This window comes from Pecten maximus, chromosome 10 (genome assembly GCF_902652985.1).
Source record: "Pecten maximus chromosome 10, xPecMax1.1, whole genome shotgun sequence".
Taxonomy (NCBI): Eukaryota; Metazoa; Mollusca; class Bivalvia; order Pectinida; family Pectinidae; genus Pecten; species Pecten maximus.
In genome coordinates, this window is record NC_047024.1 from 1,510,194 (window position 1) to 1,531,026 (window position 20,833).

The 20,833-nt window shown below is 38.7% G+C and overlaps 1 protein-coding gene across 11 annotated transcripts in view; it reads right to left on the minus strand.

Annotated features, from left to right (window-relative positions):
• LOC117335825 (DNA polymerase delta catalytic subunit-like) overlaps positions 1-20,789 on the minus strand; it is a 44,380-nt gene extending 23,591 nt beyond the window's left edge. For 10 of the 11 annotated variants that reach the window (XM_033896043.1, XM_033896041.1, XM_033896037.1 and 7 more), the window contains exons 1-9: positions 20,749-20,789; positions 19,489-19,565; positions 18,891-19,003; positions 8,598-8,714; positions 7,249-7,421; positions 4,306-4,399; positions 3,347-3,515; positions 2,161-2,405; positions 1,539-1,705 (exon numbers count right to left, since the gene is read on the minus strand). In XM_033896043.1, the coding sequence (XP_033751934.1) occupies positions 1,539-1,705; positions 2,161-2,405; positions 3,347-3,515; positions 4,306-4,399; positions 7,249-7,421; positions 8,598-8,714; positions 18,891-19,003; positions 19,489-19,529 (1,119 nt within the window). In that variant the 5' untranslated portion in view covers positions 19,530-19,565; positions 20,749-20,789. Of the gene's footprint in view, positions 1-1,538; positions 1,706-2,160; positions 2,406-3,346; positions 3,516-4,305; positions 4,400-7,248; positions 7,422-8,597; positions 8,715-18,890; positions 19,004-19,488; positions 19,566-20,003; positions 20,385-20,748 lie in introns of those variants that run through there. The other variant, XM_033896038.1, reaches the window with a different exon arrangement.
• Between the last annotated feature and the right edge of the window lie 44 nt (positions 20,790-20,833).

Below are 20,833 nucleotides of genomic sequence, written 5' to 3' on the forward strand. Positions count from 1 at the left end.
CTCCTCTAACATATGACATACCTCTAACATGTGACATACCTCTGACATGTGACATACCTATAACATGTGACATACCTCTAACATGTGACATACCTCTAACATGTGACATACCTCTGACATGTGACATACCTCTAACATGTGACATACCTCTAACATGTGACATACCTCTGACATGTGACATACCTCTAACATGTGACATACCTCTAACATGTGACATACCTCTGACATGTGACATACCTCTAACATGTGACATACCTCTAACATGTGACATACCTCTAACATGTGACATACCTCTAACATGTGACATACCTCTGACATGTGACATACCTCTAACATGTGACATACCTCTAACATGTGACATACCTCTAACATGTGACATACCTCTGACATGTGACATACCTCTGACAGTGACATACCTCTAACACGTGACATATCTCTGACATGTGACATACCTCTAACACGTGACATACCTCTGACAGTGACATACCTCTAACATGTGACATACCCCTAACATGTGACATACCTCTAACATGTGACATACCTCTGACAGTGACATACCTCTAACATGTGACATACCTCTGACATGTGACATACCTCTGACAGTGACATACCTCTGACATGTGATATACCTCTAACATGTAACATACCTCTAACATGTGACATACCTCTAACATGTGACATACCTCTGACATGTGACATACCTCTGACATGTGACATACCTCTAACATGTGACATACCTCTGACATGTGACATACCTCTAACATGTGACATACCTCTAACATGTAACATACCTCTGACAGTGACATACCTCTGACATGTGATATACCTCTAACATGTAACATACCTCTAACATGTGACATACCTCTAACATGTGACATACCTCTAACATGTAACATACCTCTAACATGTGACATACCTCTGACATGTGATATATCTCCGACATGTGACATACCTCTAACATGTGACATACCTCTAACATGTGATATACCTCTAACATGTAACATACCTCTGACAGTGACATACCTCTGACATGTGATATACCTCTAACATGTAACATACCTCTAACATGTGACATACCTCTAACATGTGACATACCTCTGACATGTGACATACCTCTGACATGTGACATACCTCTGACACGTGACATATCTCTGACATGTGACATACATGTGACATACCTCTAACATGTGACATACCTCTAACATGTGACATACCTCTAACATGTGACATACATGTGACATACCTCTAACATATGACATACCTCTAACATGTGACATACCTCTAACATGTGACATACCTCTAACACGTAACATACCTCTAACATGTGACATACCTCTAACATGTAACATACCTCCTCTAACATGTGACATACCTCTAACACGTCGTGACATAGTGACATACCTCTAACACGCTGTGACATACCTCTAACATGTCACTTACCTCTAACGTGTGACATACCTCTGACAGTGACATACCTCTAACATGTGACATACCTCTAACATGTGACATACCTCTAACATGTGACATAAGTGACATACCTCTAACATGTTGGCCTCTTTCATGTGACACAGGACCTGCGACCCTATGACTGGGGCACATGTATTGAGGGTAAACACATTCCTGATAAAGGGTTCATGGTCCCCCTGTCTGATCACCATGTTGGCTATCTGTATTACTGGGTCCTTGTCTGCCTCTGGGAAGATTCCTGAAAGGGAAACGTTAAAACTCAGTCGATATACAGTCAAACCTGTCTATAAAGGACACCAAAGGGGCGGATCAAAAGTGTCCTTTATAGACAGGTGTCCTTCACACAGAGGTTGATTATATAGTAAATTGGAAAGAGTGGGTCTGATGAGTCTGTCCTTCATAGACAAATTATCATTTATCAATAATTTTACTTTAAACACTTTTAACCCTGTAAGCTATGAAATACAATTATCCTAATTAGACTTTATATACTACTTAATCATTCTACTTACCACTTAAAATTTGCTAATACACTATATTAATAGTTTAAGTGCGCCAAAACTGTCATTTAATCTGCACTACATAAATTGCTAAATTGACCACATTTCCCATATTTGGCAGACTTTGCTGTTCAGAGAAATAATCTTGTTAATTACGAATTAATCCCACCTATTCTATAATGTCTTCACTCACCTTTCCTTCCAGCACATTCTATGTCATAACTAAGGATCCTTAAGGGTGCCACCTTGGACCACTCCCCTTCAGGGACATGCGATATAAAATCTTCCCAGGACACATCCAGTTCTATCTGACAACGTGAAGTATGTGCAGGATGTCGGATGTCGGAGTTCGAGGTGTTCCTTCTGTCACGTAGTTGGTATTTTCTGGCAGGAACTTCGATCCAGTTACAGCCAACTACATCACTGTCTACCATGAAGCTAGAATAGAAAACATGAAGCTAGAATAGACAACATGAAGCTAGAATAGAAAACACAGAACACTGTTGATGGAACATCGTTCAGATATTAGAACAAACAAATTAAGATCAGTGTTGATGGAACATCGTTGAGAAATCGGGACAATTATGGGACTTGGGTGTTATGGGAGAATATCAGGGCTTTTTGGGTGGGAGCTTCCTATATAATACATTCTGAAAATCTCACTGAAGACTTTCATCAAAAACAGGCTGTAAGCACTGAAATCTCTCCCAAATATCCCCGAGACAAAAATCATGACAGATCACTTGACATATCAAATCAAATGACTTATTTTATGGATAGATAGAATGGAATTACATTGTAGTGAACATTTCATAAAAATTTCTATTTCTTATTCAATAAATACAAATTTCAACATAAGATCAAAACTGACTGTCAACACACTTGGTCAGGATTAAATCAGTATTATTTAAATCCAAAACCAGAAATGTCAACTGGCAAGATGGCAACTGATGGATCAGTAGATCATTGGTTTGTTTGGTTTGGTTTGTTTTTGTTTAACGTCCTATGAACAGCCAGGGTCATTTAAGGACGTGCCAGGTTTTGGAGGTGGAGGAAAGCCGGAGTACCCGGAGAAAAACCACTGGCCTACGGTCAGTACCTGGCAACTGCCCCACGTAGGTTTTGAACTCGCAACCCAGAGGTGGAAGGCTAGTGATAGTGTCAGGACACCTTAACCACTCGGCCACCACATCATACAGGTAACAAATGTATACGAAAAATTCAAAAATTACTTAAAAACATATCTTACATATCCACGTTCTCAAAATTGAACATCACAGAAGATGGTTTCATTTATTATATTTAATGTTCAACTTGTTGTCCAGGAGGATGTAGTCTGCCTCAATCTATTCATTCCAGACAGACACTCATTTCCTTACCGTACTTCAAAGTCAATGTTGCTTTCATAAGACAGATATCCATGTTGTAAATATCCAGGACATGTAAATCCCTGCTCCAATAAACGCTTTGCTGGTGCAATTAAACGAGGTAGGGCCATGGTGATCTTCAGAAAAGGAATTTTTCTGTTGCCATGGTAACCATAAATACCTAAAAATAATAAAGTCGGGTTAGGATCAGTTAACAACCAATCAAAATGATTTGTTGAAACACACACTTTCAAATTACTTAAAATATATACACAGGTTAAAGTTTAATACAAATATTTTACATATTTGAAAAAAAACAAAACAAAAAACAATAATGTGGAAAATATGAACATGAAATTTGGAAAATACAACAAAATTTCACTGGGGGAAGGGCCCCAAATGTACTGTGTATAGCCCTATAATGCAACTTCTAGGAGTGTTATAACAGGACAACAGGAAATGTACTATATAGCAGTGTTATTACAGGGACGACAGGAGATGTACTATATAGCAGTGTTATTACAGGGACGACAGGAGATGTTCTATATAGCAGTGTTATTACAGGGACGACAGGAGATGTTCTATATAGCAGTGTTATTACAGGGACGACAGGAGATGTTCTATATAGCAGTGTTATTACAGGGACGACAGGAGATGTACTATATAGCAGTGTTATTACAGGGACGACAGGAGATGTTCTATATAGCAGTGTTATTACAGGGACGACAGGAGATGTTCTATATAGCAGTGTTATTACAGGGACGACAGGAGATGTTCTATATAGCAGTGTTATTACAGGGACGACAGGAGATGTTCTATATAGCAGTGTTATTACAGGGACGACAGGAGATGTTCTATATAGCAGTGTTATTACAGGGACGACAGGAGATGTTCTATATAGCAGTGTTATTACAGGGACGACAGGAGATGTTCTATAACATCTCATCAAGACAGCATAAAGAAAGACTCACTTTCTCTGTTTACCATGTCAACAGCCAGAACGGCACTCTGTAAACCCTCTCTGTTCGACCGTAAGTCCTTCATTACGACAGTGTCTAGGGAAGTCTGTAAAACATGATATTAATTAATCACATGAAAAATTATTTTTAGTCACATATATCATGTATGTACTCAAGATTAAACAAGAAGCCAAGGTGGCCCGAATCACTCACCTGGTTTTGTTGATGTTGAACAATGCTATATATGGTTATGGGGTGGGGACCTCAACTGCTTTAACTCTTTACGTACTCATTCAAATTTCGCGGTCGCTACCAGAGGTGAATGCTGGGTAGGTCCTTTGTGTATTGGAGCATGGCTATCACACCAGACATTGATAAAACGATCTTTTACTGTTGTATAATGCTTAATATTAAATGAAGTTTATCACATGGAACAAGTACTGAGTACGGAAACTCTTTTACCCAATTTTTCCTTTAAAATACGGCAAAATCACCAGGCAGAATCGCGGGAAATGACATGTTGATCGGCACATGTGTCACACGTGTGCAAGAAATCACGCAGCCAAAACATCGTTTTTTCGGTGTGTAAAAATATTTTAGGTATTTCTTACTTATTTTGATGATAAACGTTACTCAATTATATATATATCATCTTTTTTAATTGTTGTATTGTGTTTAACACCTCAACAATCTCGCAGAAAACGAAAGTAAATTTGAGGTCGCCATTTTGTAGCTATGTAAACAACTCGGCATGAACCGGTGGAATTCTTTGAAATAGACAATCTTAACGAATGAATATGCTTCTGGTACGTAAAACATACCATCAATACAATATTTACATTGCTTTTTATTTCTTAAAAACATCATTTCTGTGTCAATTCCTTCGTATGACTATGCTAAACCAGCAAGTAATATCAACATCTTTCGCGATGTTTTACGACGATTTGAGTCGTCACAAAGGATGGAAGGCATGTTAATTGTGACGTGTGTAGTCGTCATGAAGGATACAAGAGCACGTTTTTGTGACGTCTGTAGTCGTCGTGAGTACGGAAAGAGTTAAAGACATAACCCGGAAACAAAGACTCACTAGGAGTGTGTAAAGTCCCTTGGGTGGGGAAAGAGTCACCATTTAATCAAAATCTTTTTCGCTTCCCCTCAGAATGTTTTAAACCAAATCTGGTCCAAATTCATTCTGGACTTTATGGCTAGTAGCGATTTAAATTTTAAATGACTTGCCTCTATTTCCCCTATGGGACCAAATTGTGTTCAAATCCATTCAGGAGATGCTTTAAAGGGAGTCTTATTAAATCTAATGATGTAAAGATATCTTAAACAAGAGGCCCAGGGGCCTTAACGGTCATCTGACTCTAAATTAAAACCCTAATATTATTGTAGTATGCATTCTCTGTAGCAAGTATATAGTGGCACTGTTGGCCATGGTGGCCATCTTGGATTTCTGACGGACCCAATAAATAACAACACTTGGTCTGGACCATCTAAGGATAATTTCTGGTAAGTTAGAGCTGAATCCCACTGGTGGAATTTGAGAAGAAGTTTGAAATAGGTGTTGTTCAGGAAAACCATGATTGCGCAATCATGTTACAAAATGGCCGCCATTGCTGCCATGTCAAAGTTTTTACGAGACCGAAAAAATAACAAAACACTTTGTTGGCCCTCCTTCCTTAACATCCTCACCAATTTCAAGCTCAATGGCACCAGTGGAACTGAAGAAGAAGTTTAAAATGTGTTTTCAAGATGGCTGCCATGGTGGCCATCTTGGATTTCAGACAAATCTAAAAAATAACAACACTTGGTCGGGATCATATCAGGATCATTTCTGGCAAGTTTTAGCTCAATAGCACTGGTGGAACTTGAGAAGAAGTTTAAAATGTGTTTTTTAAGATGGCGGCCTCAGCGGCCATCTTGGATTTCTGACCGACCCGAAAAATAACAACACTTGGTCGGGATCATATCAGGATCATTTCAGGCAAGTTTCAGCTCAATAGCACTGGTGGAACTTGAGAAGAAGTTTAAAATGTGTTTTTCAAGATGGCGGCTATGGCGGCCATCTTGGATTTCGGACCGACCCGAAAAATAACAACACTTGGTCGGGATCATCTCAGGGTCATTTCAGGCAAGTTTCAGCTCAATGGCACCAGTGGAACTTGAGAAGAAGTTTAAAATGTGTTTTTCAAGATGGCGGCTATGGCAGCCATCTTGGATTTCGGACCGACCCGAAAAATAACAACACTTGGTCGGGATCATATCAGGATCATTTCAGGCAAGTTTCAGCTCAATGGCACCAGTGGAACTTGAGAAGAAGTTTAAAATGTGTTTTTCAAGATGGCGGCTATGGCGGCCATCTTGGATTTCGGACCGACCCGAAAAATAACAACACTTGGTCGGGATCATCTCAGGATCATTTCAGGCAAGTTTCAGCTCAATGGCACCAGTGGAACTTGAGAAGAAGTTTAAAATGTGTTTTTCAAGATGGCGGCTATGGCGGCCATCTTGGATTTCGGACCGACCCGAAAAATAACAACACTTGGTCGGGATCATCTCAGGATCATTTCAGGCAAGTTTCAGCCCAACAGCACTGGTGGAACTTGAGAAGAAGTTTAAAATGTGTTTTCAAAATGGCGGCTATGGCGGCCATCTTGGATTTCGGACTGACCCAAAAAATAACAACACTTGGTCAGGACCATCTCAGGATCATTTCAGGCAAGTTTCAGCTTAATCCCACTGGTGGAACTTGAGAAGAAGATTGAAATGTGAAAAGTTTACGCACGGCGGACGGCGCACGGTGCACGACGACGGACGAAGCATGATGACTATAGGTCATCCTGACCCTTCGGGTCAGATGACCTAATAAAAGTTGATTATTGAAGTGGAAGCAAATGGAAATCATACGAGATAATTATAAGCCTACCACCTAAAAGGTATGCTTATCCTTACCCTGAAGGCATCACAGTCCTGACTCTTAAAACCTGGCTGAGCTGGGACAAAGAAGTAGGGTGCAAATCCGTGGATATGAGCAAGAACGCTGTGTCCTTCCATCGTCACACCGTACATCCTGATGACAGGAACGGGACCACTTGTGGATCCAGGCATACCTGGCAGGTGTTTACCTGTGGACACCAACACATTAATATCTTACTCGTTGAAAATGTACAGCGAGTGTAATGGCAACATCTGTTGTTATCAAAGAACTTTAGAAGATTTCTCTTACAGTTTATGTGAAATACTTTTATTGGTGTAAGTTTCAACACAGGTAAACATAACATTAGACATTGCACAATTTCAGAAATCAAAACACAAAATCAGAAGTATTATGGGTGTCAAGGTTCCATTGGTTTATCTGTTGTTTATTATATGTATGTTGTTTATCTGTTGTTTATTATATATGTATGTTGTTTATCTGTTGTTTATTATATATGTATGTTGTTTATCTGTTGTTTATTATATGTATGTTGTTTATCTGTTGTTTATTATATATGTATGTTGTTTATCTGTTTTTTATTATATGTATGTTGTTTATCTGTTGTTTATTATATGTATGTTGTTTATCTGTTGTTTATTAAATGTATGTTGTTTATTATATGTATGTTGTTTATCTCTTGTTTATTATATGTATGATGTTTATCTCTTGTTTATTATATATGTATGTTGCTTATGTATATCTATTATATTAATCTGTGTCAAATCAGTTCTGAGAGTTGGACAAGAATCTGCTTCACCAATGTCGGCCCATATCATACAAATACCACTACAAAATCAGGTTTAAGTTGAAGTTGTTCAGCTCAAAGGCCTCATGTTATTTTGTTTTTCCGACCTGGGCCCATATATATGGTGAATCTAAATTTGTTTCCACTGATTTCCAAGATATATCACGTGTCTCCTTGATACATGGGCTGATATTGAAGAGGAAAATCCTGACGATTGTTAAATTTATATGCCTAAGACAGTCTACGATAAGAAATCAAAGTTGCCATGTCAAACAATCCTTAAAAGAACACAATTGTACGTATCATTGTGGTTTCAAAAATATCAGTCAATCCACCTCTTTGTTAAAATATAAATAGATCACAAAAGAACACATCACAGACATCTACACACAATTTTGTTGAGTATTTTGTAAGTTAGTATATGCCCTTATTAATACAAACTGTTTAACACAAAGAAATATTATTTAGGAAAGTCAAAAATATTCTCTTGACTAAATAGGCCCTGTAAAGGATTTTGATAATGTCCTTACTAACTTACAAGTAAGATTGTTAATGCGAGCGAAGAACAGAAAATCTCACCAACGTAGAAATCCACATCCATCTGCTGAAAGGTCACCGTGTCTACCTTGGGGTCCAGTACAGGAGCTGGAGGACGGGACCACTTTGTACTGGTGGGCACGTTGTCCGGACCATCACCTATAACAAAATAGGGATACGTTACTATATACACCATGTATTTAATCGGGCTGTATGGTCCGGACCATCACCTATAACAAAATAGGGATACGTTACTATATACACCATGTATTTAATCGGGCTGTATGGTCCAGACCATCACCTGTAACAAAATAGGGATACGTTACAATATACACCATGTATTTAATCTGGCTGTATGGTCCGGACCATCACCTATAACAAAATAGGGATACGTTACAATATACACCATGTATTTAATCTGGCTGTATGATCCGGACCATCACCTGTAACAAAATAGGGATACGTTACAATATACACCATGTATTTAATCGGGCTGTATGGTCCGGACCATCACCTGTAACCAAATAGGGATACGTTACAATATACACCATGTATTTAATCGGGCTGTATGGTCCGGACCATCACCTGTAACAAAATAGGGAAACATTACAATATACACCATGTATTTAATCGGGCTGTATGGTCCAGACCATCACCTATAACAAAATAGGGAAACGTTACAATATACACCATGTCTTTAATCGGGCTGTATGGTCCGAACCATCACCTATAACAAAATAGGGATACGTTACAATATACACCATGTATTTAATCTGGCTGTATGGTCCGGACCATCACCTATAACAAAATAGGGATACGTTACAACATACACCATGTATTTAATCGGGCTGTATGGTCCGGACCATCACCTGTAACAAAATAGGGAAATGTTACAATATACACCATGTATTTAATCGGGCTGTATGGTCCGGACCATCACCTATAACAAAATAGGGACACGTTACAATATACACCATGTATTTAATCGGGCTGTATGGTCCGGACCATCACCTATAACAAAATAGGGATACGTTACAATATACACCATGTATTTAATCCGGCTGTATGGTCCGGACCATCACCTATAACAAAATAGGGATACGTTACAATATACACCATGTATTTAATCCGGCTGTATGGTCCGGACCATCACCTATAACAAAATAGGGATACGTTACAATATACACCATGTATTTAATCTGGCTGTATGGTCCGGACCATCACCTATAACAAAATAGGGATACGTTACAATATACACCATGTATTTAATCGGGCTGTATGGTCCGGACCATCACCTAGATAACAAAATAGGGATACGTTACAATATACACCATGTATTTAATCATGCTGTATGGTCTAGACCATCACCTATAACAAAATAGGGATACGTTACAATATACACCATGTATTTAATCGGGCTGTATGGTCCGGACCATCACCTATAACAAAAGAGGGATACGTTACAATATACACCATGTATTTAATCTGGCTGTATGGTCCGGACCATCACCTATAACAAAATAGGGATACGTTCCAATATACACCATGTATTTAATCGGGCTGTATGGTCCGGACCATCACCTATAACAAAATAGGGAAACGTTACAATATACACCATGTATTTAATCGGGCTGTATGGTCCGGACCATCACCTAAAACAAAATAGGGATACGTTACAATATACACCATGTATTTAATCGGGCTGCATGGTCCGGACCATCACCTGTAACAAAATAGGGATATGTTACAATATACACCATGTATTTAATCGGGCTGTATGGTCTTGACCATCACCTAAAACAAAATAGGGAAACGTTACAACATGCACTATGTATTTAATCGGGCTGTATGGTCCGGACCATCACCTAAAACAAAATAGGGATACGTTACAATATACACCATGTATTTAATCGGGCTGCATGGTCCGGACCATCACCTATAACAAAATAGGGATACGTTACAATATACACCATGTATTTAATCTGGCTGTATGGTCCGGACCATCACCTATAACAAAATAGGGATACGTTACAACATACACCATGTATTTAATCCGGCTGTATGGTCCGGACCATCACCTATAACAAAATAGGGATACGTTACAATATACACCATGTATTTAATCTGGCTGTATGGTCCGGACCATCACCTATAACAAAATAGGGATACGTTACAATATACACCATGTATTTAATCTGGCTGTATGGTCCGGACCATCACCTATAACAAAATAGGGATACGTTACAATATACACCATGTATTTAATCGGGCTGTATGGTCCGGACCATCACCTAGATAACAAAATAGGGATACGTTACAATATACACCATGTATTTAATCATGCTGTATGGTCTAGACCATCACCTATAACAAAATAGGGATACGTTACAATATACACCATGTATTTAATCGGGCTGTATGGTCCGGACCATCACCTATAACAAAAGAGGGATACGTTACAATATACACCATGTATTTAATCTGGCTGTATGGTCCGGACCATCACCTATAACAAAATAGGGATACGTTCCAATATACACCATGTATTTAATCGGGCTGTATGGTCCGGACCATCACCTATAACAAAATAGGGAAACGTTACAATATACACCATGTATTTAATCGGGCTGTATGGTCCGGACCATCACCTAAAACAAAATAGGGAAACATTACAACATACACCATGTATTTAATCGGGCTGTATGGTCTTGACCATCACCTAAAACAAAATAGGGAAACGTTACAACATACACTATGTATTTAATCGGGCTGTATGGTCCGGACCATCACCTAAAACAAAATAGGGATACGTTACAATATACACCATGTATTTAATCGGGCTGCATGGTCCGGACCATCACCTGTAACAAAATAGGGATATGTTACAATATACACCATGTATTTAATCGGGCTGTATGGTCTTGACCATCACCTAAAACAAAATAGGGAAACGTTACAACATGCACTATGTATTTAATCGGGCTGTATGGTCCGGACCATCACCTAAAACAAAATAGGGATACGTTACAATATACACCATGTATTTAATCGGGCTGTATGGTCCGGACCATCACCTATAACAAAATAGGGATACGTTACAATATACACCATGTATTTAATCTGGCTGTATGGTCCGGACCATCACCTATAACAAAATAGGGATACGTTACAACATACACCATGTATTTAATCGGGCTGTATGGTCCGGACCATCACCTGTAACAAAATAGGGAAATGTTACAATATACACCATGTATTTAATCGGGCTGTATGGTCCGGACCATCACCTATAACAAAATAGGGATACGTTACAATATACACCATGTATTTAATCGGGCTGTATGGTCCGGACCATCACCTGTAACAAAATAGGGACACGTTACAATATACACCATGTATTTAATCGGGCTGTATGGTCCGGACCATCACCTATAACAAAATAGGGATACGTTACAATATACACCATGTATTTAATCCGGCTGTATGGTCTGGACCATCACCTATAACACAAGAGATCCCAGAGGGATCTTGGCGCCCACCATTGAATGATCTTTATAGGTTCCATGTCAGATTGATCTTTTCCCTACTTTTCCCTTCCTCTAAGTCTTACTTATCTGTGTAAATTCAGAAACAGCCCTCGAGTACTATTCAAACAAGGGGAACCTATATATAGAATTTAAGATTTAGCTATAATGGCTGTCTGTCGGCCATGTTGTTTTCGTATTGGTCCCAGTATGCAAAACTAGGCACTGAGGGGAACCTACATATGAAATTTGAAAAAGATCCCTTCAGTACTTTCACAGAAATAGCGATAACAAACTTCAATTGTCAAAATCCAAGATGGCTGCCTGTCAGCCATGTTGTTTTCTGATTAGTCTCAAAATGCAATATGCATAACTAGGCACTGAGGGGAACCTGCATATGTAATTTCAGAAAGATCCCTTCAGTACTTTCACAGAAAAAGCGATAACAAATTTCAATTGTCAAAATCCAAGATGGCTGCCTGTCGGCCATGTTGTTTTCCGATTGGTCTCAAAATGCAATATGCATAACTAAGCACTGAGGGGAACCTGCATATGAAATTTCAGAAAGATCCCTTCATTACTTTCACAGAAATAGCGATAACAAACTTTAATTGTCAGAATCCAAGATGGCTGCCTGTCGGCCATGTTGTTTTCTAATTAGTCTCAAAATGCAATATGCATAACCAGGAACAAAGAGGAACCTGCATATGAAATTTGAGAAAGATCCTTTCAGTACTTTCACAGAAATAGCGATAACAAACTTCAATTGTCAAAATCCAAGATGGCTGCCTGTCGGCCATTTTGTTTTCCGATTGGTCCCAAAATGCAATATGCATAACTAGGCACCAAAGGGAACCTATATATGAAATTTGAGAAAGATCCCTTCAGTACTTCCTCAGAAATAGCGATAACAAACTCAAATTGTCAAAATCCAAGATGGCTGCCTGTCGGCCATGTTGTTTTCCGATTGGTCCCAAAATGCAATATGCATAACTAGGCACCAAAGGGAACCTACATATGAAATTTGAGAAAGATCCCTTAAGTACTTCCTCAGAAATAGTGATAACAAACTCCAGTTGTCAAAATCCAAGATGGCTGCCTGTCGGCCATGTTGTTTTCTGATCGGTCCCAAAATGCAATATGCATAACTAGGCACCAAGGGGAACCTACATATGAAATTTGAGAAAGATCTCTTCAATACTTTCTCAGAAATAGAGATAACAAACTTCAATTGTCAAAATCCAAGATGGCTGCCTGTCGGCCATGTTGTTTTCCGATCGGTCCCAAAATGCAATATGCACAACTAGGCACCAAGGGGAACCTACATATGAAATTTGAGAAAGATCCCATCAGTACTTTCTCAGAAATAGCGATAACAAGAATTGTTTACGGACGGAGGGACGGACGGACGGAGGGAGGGAGGGAGGGAGGGACGGACCACGGACCACGGACGCAGGGCGATTTGAATAGCCCACCATCTGATGATGGTGGGCTAAAAATAGGGATACCTTACAATATACACCATGTATTTAATCTGGCTGTATGGTCCGGACCATCACCTATAACAAAATAGGGATACGTTACAATATACACCATGTATTTAATCTGGCTGTATGGTCCGGACCATCACCTATAACAAAATAGGGATACGTTACAATATACACCATGTATTTAATCGGGCTGTATGGTCCGGACCATCACCTAGATAACAAAATAGGGATACGTTACAATATACACCATGTATTTAATCATGCTGTATGGTCCGGACCATCACCTATAACAAAATAGGGATACGTTACAATATACACCATGTATTTAATCGGGCTGTATGGTCCGGACCATCACCTAAAACAAAATAGGGAAACATTACAACATACACCATGTATTTAATCGGGCTGTATGGTCTTGACCATCACCTAAAACAAAATAGGGAAACGTTACAACATACACTATGTATTTAATCGGGCTGTATGGTCCGGACCATCACCTAAAACAAAATAGGGATACGTTACAATATACACCATGTATTTAATCGGGCTGCATGGTCCGGACCATCACCTGTAACAAAATAGGGATATGTTACAATATACACCATGTATTTAATCGGGCTGTATGGTCTTGACCATCACCTAAAACAAAATAGGGAAACGTTACAACATGCACTATGTATTTAATCGGGCTGTATGGTCCGGACCATCACCTAAAACAAAATAGGGATACGTTACAATATACACCATGTATTTAATCGGGCTGTATGGTCCGGACCATCACCTATAACAAAATAGGGATACGTTACAATATACACCATGTATTTAATCTGGCTGTATGGTCCGGACCATCACCTATAACAAAATAGGGATACGTTACAACATACACCATGTATTTAATCGGGCTGTATGGTCCGGACCATCACCTGTAACAAAATAGGGAAATGTTACAATATACACCATGTATTTAATCGGGCTGTATGGTCCGGACCATCACCTATAACAAAATAGGGATACGTTACAATATACACCATGTATTTAATCGGGCTGTATGGTCCGGACCATCACCTGTAACAAAATAGGGACACGTTACAATATACACCATGTATTTAATCGGGCTGTATGGTCCGGACCATCACCTATAACAAAATAGGGATACGTTACAATATACACCATGTATTTAATCCGGCTGTATGGTCTGGACCATCACCTATAACACAAGAGATCCCAGAGGGATCTTGGCGCCCACCATTGAATGATCTTTATAGGTTCCATGTCAGATTGATCTTTTCCCTACTTTTCCCTTCCTCTAAGTCTTACTTATCTGTGTAAATTCAGAAACAGCCCTCGAGTACTATTCAAACAAGGGGAACCTATATATAGAATTTAAGATTTAGCTATAATGGCTGTCTGTCGGCCATGTTGTTTTCGTATTGGTCCCAGTATGCAAAACTAGGCACTGAGGGGAACCTACATATGAAATTTGAAAAAGATCCCTTCAGTACTTTCACAGAAATAGCGATAACAAACTTCAATTGTCAAAATCCAAGATGGCTGCCTGTCAGCCATGTTGTTTTCTGATTAGTCTCAAAATGCAATATGCATAACTAGGCACTGAGGGGAACCTGCATATGTAATTTCAGAAAGATCCCTTCAGTACTTTCTGAGAAAAAGCGATAACAAATTTCAATTGTCAAAATCCAAGATGGCTGCCTGTCGGCCATGTTGTTTTCCGATTGGTCTCAAAATGCAATATGCATAACTAAGCACTGAGGGGAACCTGCATATGAAATTTCAGAAAGATCCCTTCATTACTTTCACAGAAATAGCGATAACAAACTTTAATTGTCAGAATCCAAGATGGCTGCCTGTCGGCCATGTTGTTTTCTAATTAGTCTCAAAATGCAATATGCATAACCAGGAACAAAGAGGAACCTGCATATGAAATTTGAGAAAGATCCTTTCAGTACTTTCACAGAAATAGCGATAACAAACTTCAATTGTCAAAATCCAAGATGGCTGCCTGTCGGCCATTTTGTTTTCCGATTGGTCCCAAAATGCAATATGCATAACTAGGCACCAAAGGGAACCTATATATGAAATTTGAGAAAGATCCCTTCAGTACTTCCTCAGAAATAGCGATAACAAACTCAAATTGTCAAAATCCAAGATGGCTGCCTGTCGGCCATGTTGTTTTCCGATTGGTCCCAAAATGCAATATGCATAACTAGGCACCAAAGGGAACCTACATATGAAATTTGAGAAAGATCCCTTAAGTACTTCCTCAGAAATAGTGATAACAAACTCCAGTTGTCAAAATCCAAGATGGCTGCCTGTCGGCCATGTTGTTTTCTGATCGGTCCCAAAATGCAATATGCATAACTAGGCACCAAGGGGAACCTACATATGAAATTTGAGAAAGATCTCTTCAATACTTTCTCAGAAATAGAGATAACAAACTTCAATTGTCAAAATCCAAGATGGCTGCCTGTCGGCCATGTTGTTTTCCGATCGGTCCCAAAATGCAATATGCACAACTAGGCACCAAGGGGAACCTACATATGAAATTTGAGAAAGATCCCATCAGTACTTTCTCAGAAATAGCGATAACAAGAATTGTTTACGGACGGAGGGACGGACGGACGGAGGGAGGGAGGGAGGGAGGGACGGACCACGGACCACGGACGCAGGGCGATTTGAATAGCCCACCATCTGATGATGGTGGGCTAAAAATAGGGATACCTTACAATATACACCATGTATTTAATCTGGCTGTATGGTCCGGACCATCACCTATAACAAAATAGGGATACGTTACAATATACACCATGTATTTAATCTGGCTGTATGGTCCGGACCATCACCTATAACAAAATAGGGATACGTTACAATATACACCATGTATTTAATCGGGCTGTATGGTCCGGACCATCACCTAGATAACAAAATAGGGATACGTTACAATATACACCATGTATTTAATCATGCTGTATGGTCCGGACCATCACCTATAACAAAATAGGGATACGTTACAATATACACCATGTATTTAATCGGGCTGTATGGTCCGGACCATCACCTATAACAAAATAGGGATACGTTACAACATACACCATGTATTTAATCTGGCTGTATGGTCCGGACCATCACCTATAACAAAATAGGGAAACGTTACAACATACACCATGTATTTAATCTGGCTGTATGGTCCGGACCATCACCTATAACAAAATAGGGATACGTTACAATATACACCATGTATTTAATCTGGCTGTATGGTCCGGACCATCACCTATAACAAAATAGGGATACGTTCCAATATACACCATGTATTTAATCGGGCTGTATGGTCCGGACCATCACCTATAACAAAATAGGGAAACGTTACAATATACACCATGTATTTAATCGGGCTGTATGGTCCATCCATCACCTAAAACAAAATAGGGAAACGTTACAACATACACCATGTATTTAATCGGGCTGTATGGTCCGGACCATCACCTAAAACAAAATAGGGATACGTTACAATATACACCATGTATTTAATCGGGCTGCATGGTCCGGACCATCACCTATAACAAAATAGGGATACGTTACAATATACACCATGTATTTAATCGGGCTGTATGGTCCGGACCATCACCTATAACAAAATAGGGATATGTTACAATATACACCATGTATTTAATCGGGCTGTATGGTCCGGACCATCACCTATAACAAAATAGGGATACGTTACAATATACACCATGTATATAATCTGGCTGTATGGTCTGGACCATCACCTATAACAAAATAGGGATACGTTACAATATACACCATGTATTTAATCTGGCTGTATGGTCCGGACCATCACCTATAACAAAATAGGGATACGTTCCAATATACACCATGTATTTAATCGGGCTGTATGGTCCTGACCATCACCTATAACAAAATAGGGAAACGTTACAATATACACCATGTATTTAATCGGGCTGTATGGTCCATCCATCACCTAAAACAAAATAGGGAAACATTACAACATACACCATGTATTTAATCGGGCTGTATGGTCCGGACCATCACCTAAAACAAAATAGGGAAACGTTACAACATACACCATGTATTTAATCGGGCTGTATGGTCTTGACCATCACCTAAAACAAAATAGGGAAACGTTACAACATACACCATGTATTTAATCGGGCTGTATGGTCCGGACCATCACCTAAAACAAAATAGGGATACGTTACAATATACACCATGTATTTAATCGGGCTGCATGGTCCGGACCATCACCTGTAACAAAATAGGGATACGTTACAATATACACCATGTATTTAATCGGGCTGTATGGTCTGGACCATCACTTATAACAAAATAGGGATACGTTACAATATACACCATGTATATAATCTGGCTGTATGGTCCGGACCATCACCTATAACAAAATAGGGATACGTTACAATATACACCATGTATTTAATCGGGCTGTATGGTCCGGACCATCACCTATAACAAAATAGGGATACGTTACAATATACACCATGTATTTAATCGGGCTGTATGGTCCGGACCATCACCTATAACAAAATAGGGATACGTTACAATATACACCATGTATATAATCTGGCTGTATGGTCCGGACCATCACCTATAACAAAATAGGGATATGTTACAATATACACCATGTATTTAATCTGGCTGTATGGTCCGGACCATCACCTATAACAAAATAGGGATACGTTACAATATACACCATGTATTTAATCGGGCTGTATGGTCCGGACCATCACCTATAACAAAATAGGGATACGTTACAATATACACCATGTATTTAATCGGGCTGTATGGTCCGGACCATCACCTATAACAAAATAGGGAAACGTTACAATATACACCATGTATTTAATCTGGCTGTATGGTCCAGACCATCACCTATAACAAAATAGGGATACGTTACAATATACACCATGTATTTAATCGGGCTGTATGGTCTGGACCATTAACTAAAACAAAATATGGAAGCGCCTTAGATGATGTAATTAATTTGGCCGTATTGTATAGACAATCTCCTGAAACAAAGTGAATGATTTAATTCAAATCACTGCCTCCAGTAGGGATCGAACCCGGACCTCTGGCTTACTAGTCTTACACTCAAATGATCAAGCAAAAGAGAAGTTCTCTCAAACCAAGAGGTATATTGTGACCAAGGAGTTGATCATCAATAAGATGGTCAGGTGACAGTCATAACACTGGCCATTCATCTAGATGAAATGTCAACCATATGGATTTTCTCAAGCATTTTTTTTCAAATTTGAGTTTGATTTTTTTTATACCTGCAACAACATCTGCCATGTCAACGTCTCCCTTCATCTCAGTTTCCATTTCATCAAACAAAGCCAGCTCGAGCTCGTCCTCAAAACCTGGGTCATCATCATCAAAGTCATTTCTGGAAAAGTAATACATCTGTATTCAATTTATAGATCATACAATAGATTTCAAATTTTATTAACATACAGAGAACTCTGTTTGAAGGGCTTTTTCTGGGGGCTTTTTGGGGCCGTTAATGGGCCCCATTCCCAATTGAAATTATTTCATATTTAAGCCAAATTCCCAAAATTTGCAGTTCGAATTCACTCCTGAAAAAATCTTTCCCAATTCACCAATTTTCTTCCCAAAATGAGACAAAAAGGCCCTTTCCCAAACCAGTGAGAAAAAGCCCTAGTTTGTCATATTTGTCAAAAGATGCATCATATGAAGAATAAAATTTCAATTGTTTTAAAAAGTGACAAAATGTTTCTTTTACTAGTTTATCAAGAAATTGTGTGTTGATTTGTGAGAATGTCTTGTTTTTTTATGAGTAACATTATACATTGAATTGGATGAATATCAATTAATCAACTGTAAGTATATTTATAAGCATATACTATTTACCTTGGTTTCTTTGCTGGGGGTCCAGATTTTTTAGAATCCATTGTGTTTATCTAGTCAGTTCTTTCAACTGCCATACACTGTAACAGTAATTACAATATCAGTCATTTTAAGTCGCTCCATGTAATTCTGCTGAGTGAAAAACAGGGTAAATTACACAAACATCACCAGATATGCAAACTTATTGTATATGTACCGGTCTTCATCATGGTCGTTTATATACCATCCTCCAGACTTAGTACTATAACTAATATAAGTCCATGATTAAACAATTTTTGAATGGAATTCCCAAACTGTTGTTAGTCGTAAATCACTATAATATTGGCCACAAAATTCTGACCACAGACCTGTTGAAGTGACCATTCAGGATTATGGAATATGATTTAGTTTAGATTTAGATGACTAAGAGATATAACAGGTAGAAAATACTGGACATATTTCTCTATTATAGAGGGCAGTGGCTATTTATACCGCTACAGTGTATCAGGTACGGATGATGCTTAAGACTATATATTTACCTGGTAGCTGCAAGTTGTGCAAATAATATATACAGGTCCCAGTGAATTCGTTCATGCATCCCGTTATATAATTTATAAATGGGCTCTGCAACAAAGACGCAGTTCTACACAATGCCCATTACTATATTATCTATCAATCAGATTTGCAGCAGCAGCAGTGTAAAACGTCATTCCATGAGCTGTGAAATTTTACTTCATGTAAGAACATTTACTACAATACCAAACAAAAGACAATAAGATAGACCAGGTACCCTAACACTAAATAAAAGTATGTTGTTTTGCTTTCTTTGGGGGAAGTGTTTGTAAAGTATTTAGTTATAATTTGTAAGATTTTTTCTTCTTCAAATTTTGTGGTTTGGACTCATCTTTCAAATTTGCTTACTTGAGGCATACTAGCGACGTCGTATACATGGTTTTCGGGCGAATCTAGTCTTTGCTTTTGTGTACCCCACAACTACGTACCGGGCAAATAAGTCATTCGACATGTTTATCTTGCTTCACGGCAAATAGTATTTATAGTACTTTAGGTACCTGGCTGCCAGGTGAATAGCCTTGCATCTGATGTTATTTTCTATCAGGCAAGGTCTTACTTGTTATTCACTGTTTTAAATGGAAATGTCTCCCAATATATTTCACAGAAAATGACAAAACATTTTCAATCTCTGTTACCTTAATAAGAAGGCGACAACGTTATAAACTTCGCCTCTAGAGTAAATTGTATAACGGGAAATATATCTTTGCTTACCTTTCTATTTATGTTTGATCTCGAAAACGCGGGAGTTTGGACCTCTCGTGTAGTCTCGCGTTACTACGTACGCTTGTAGCTAATG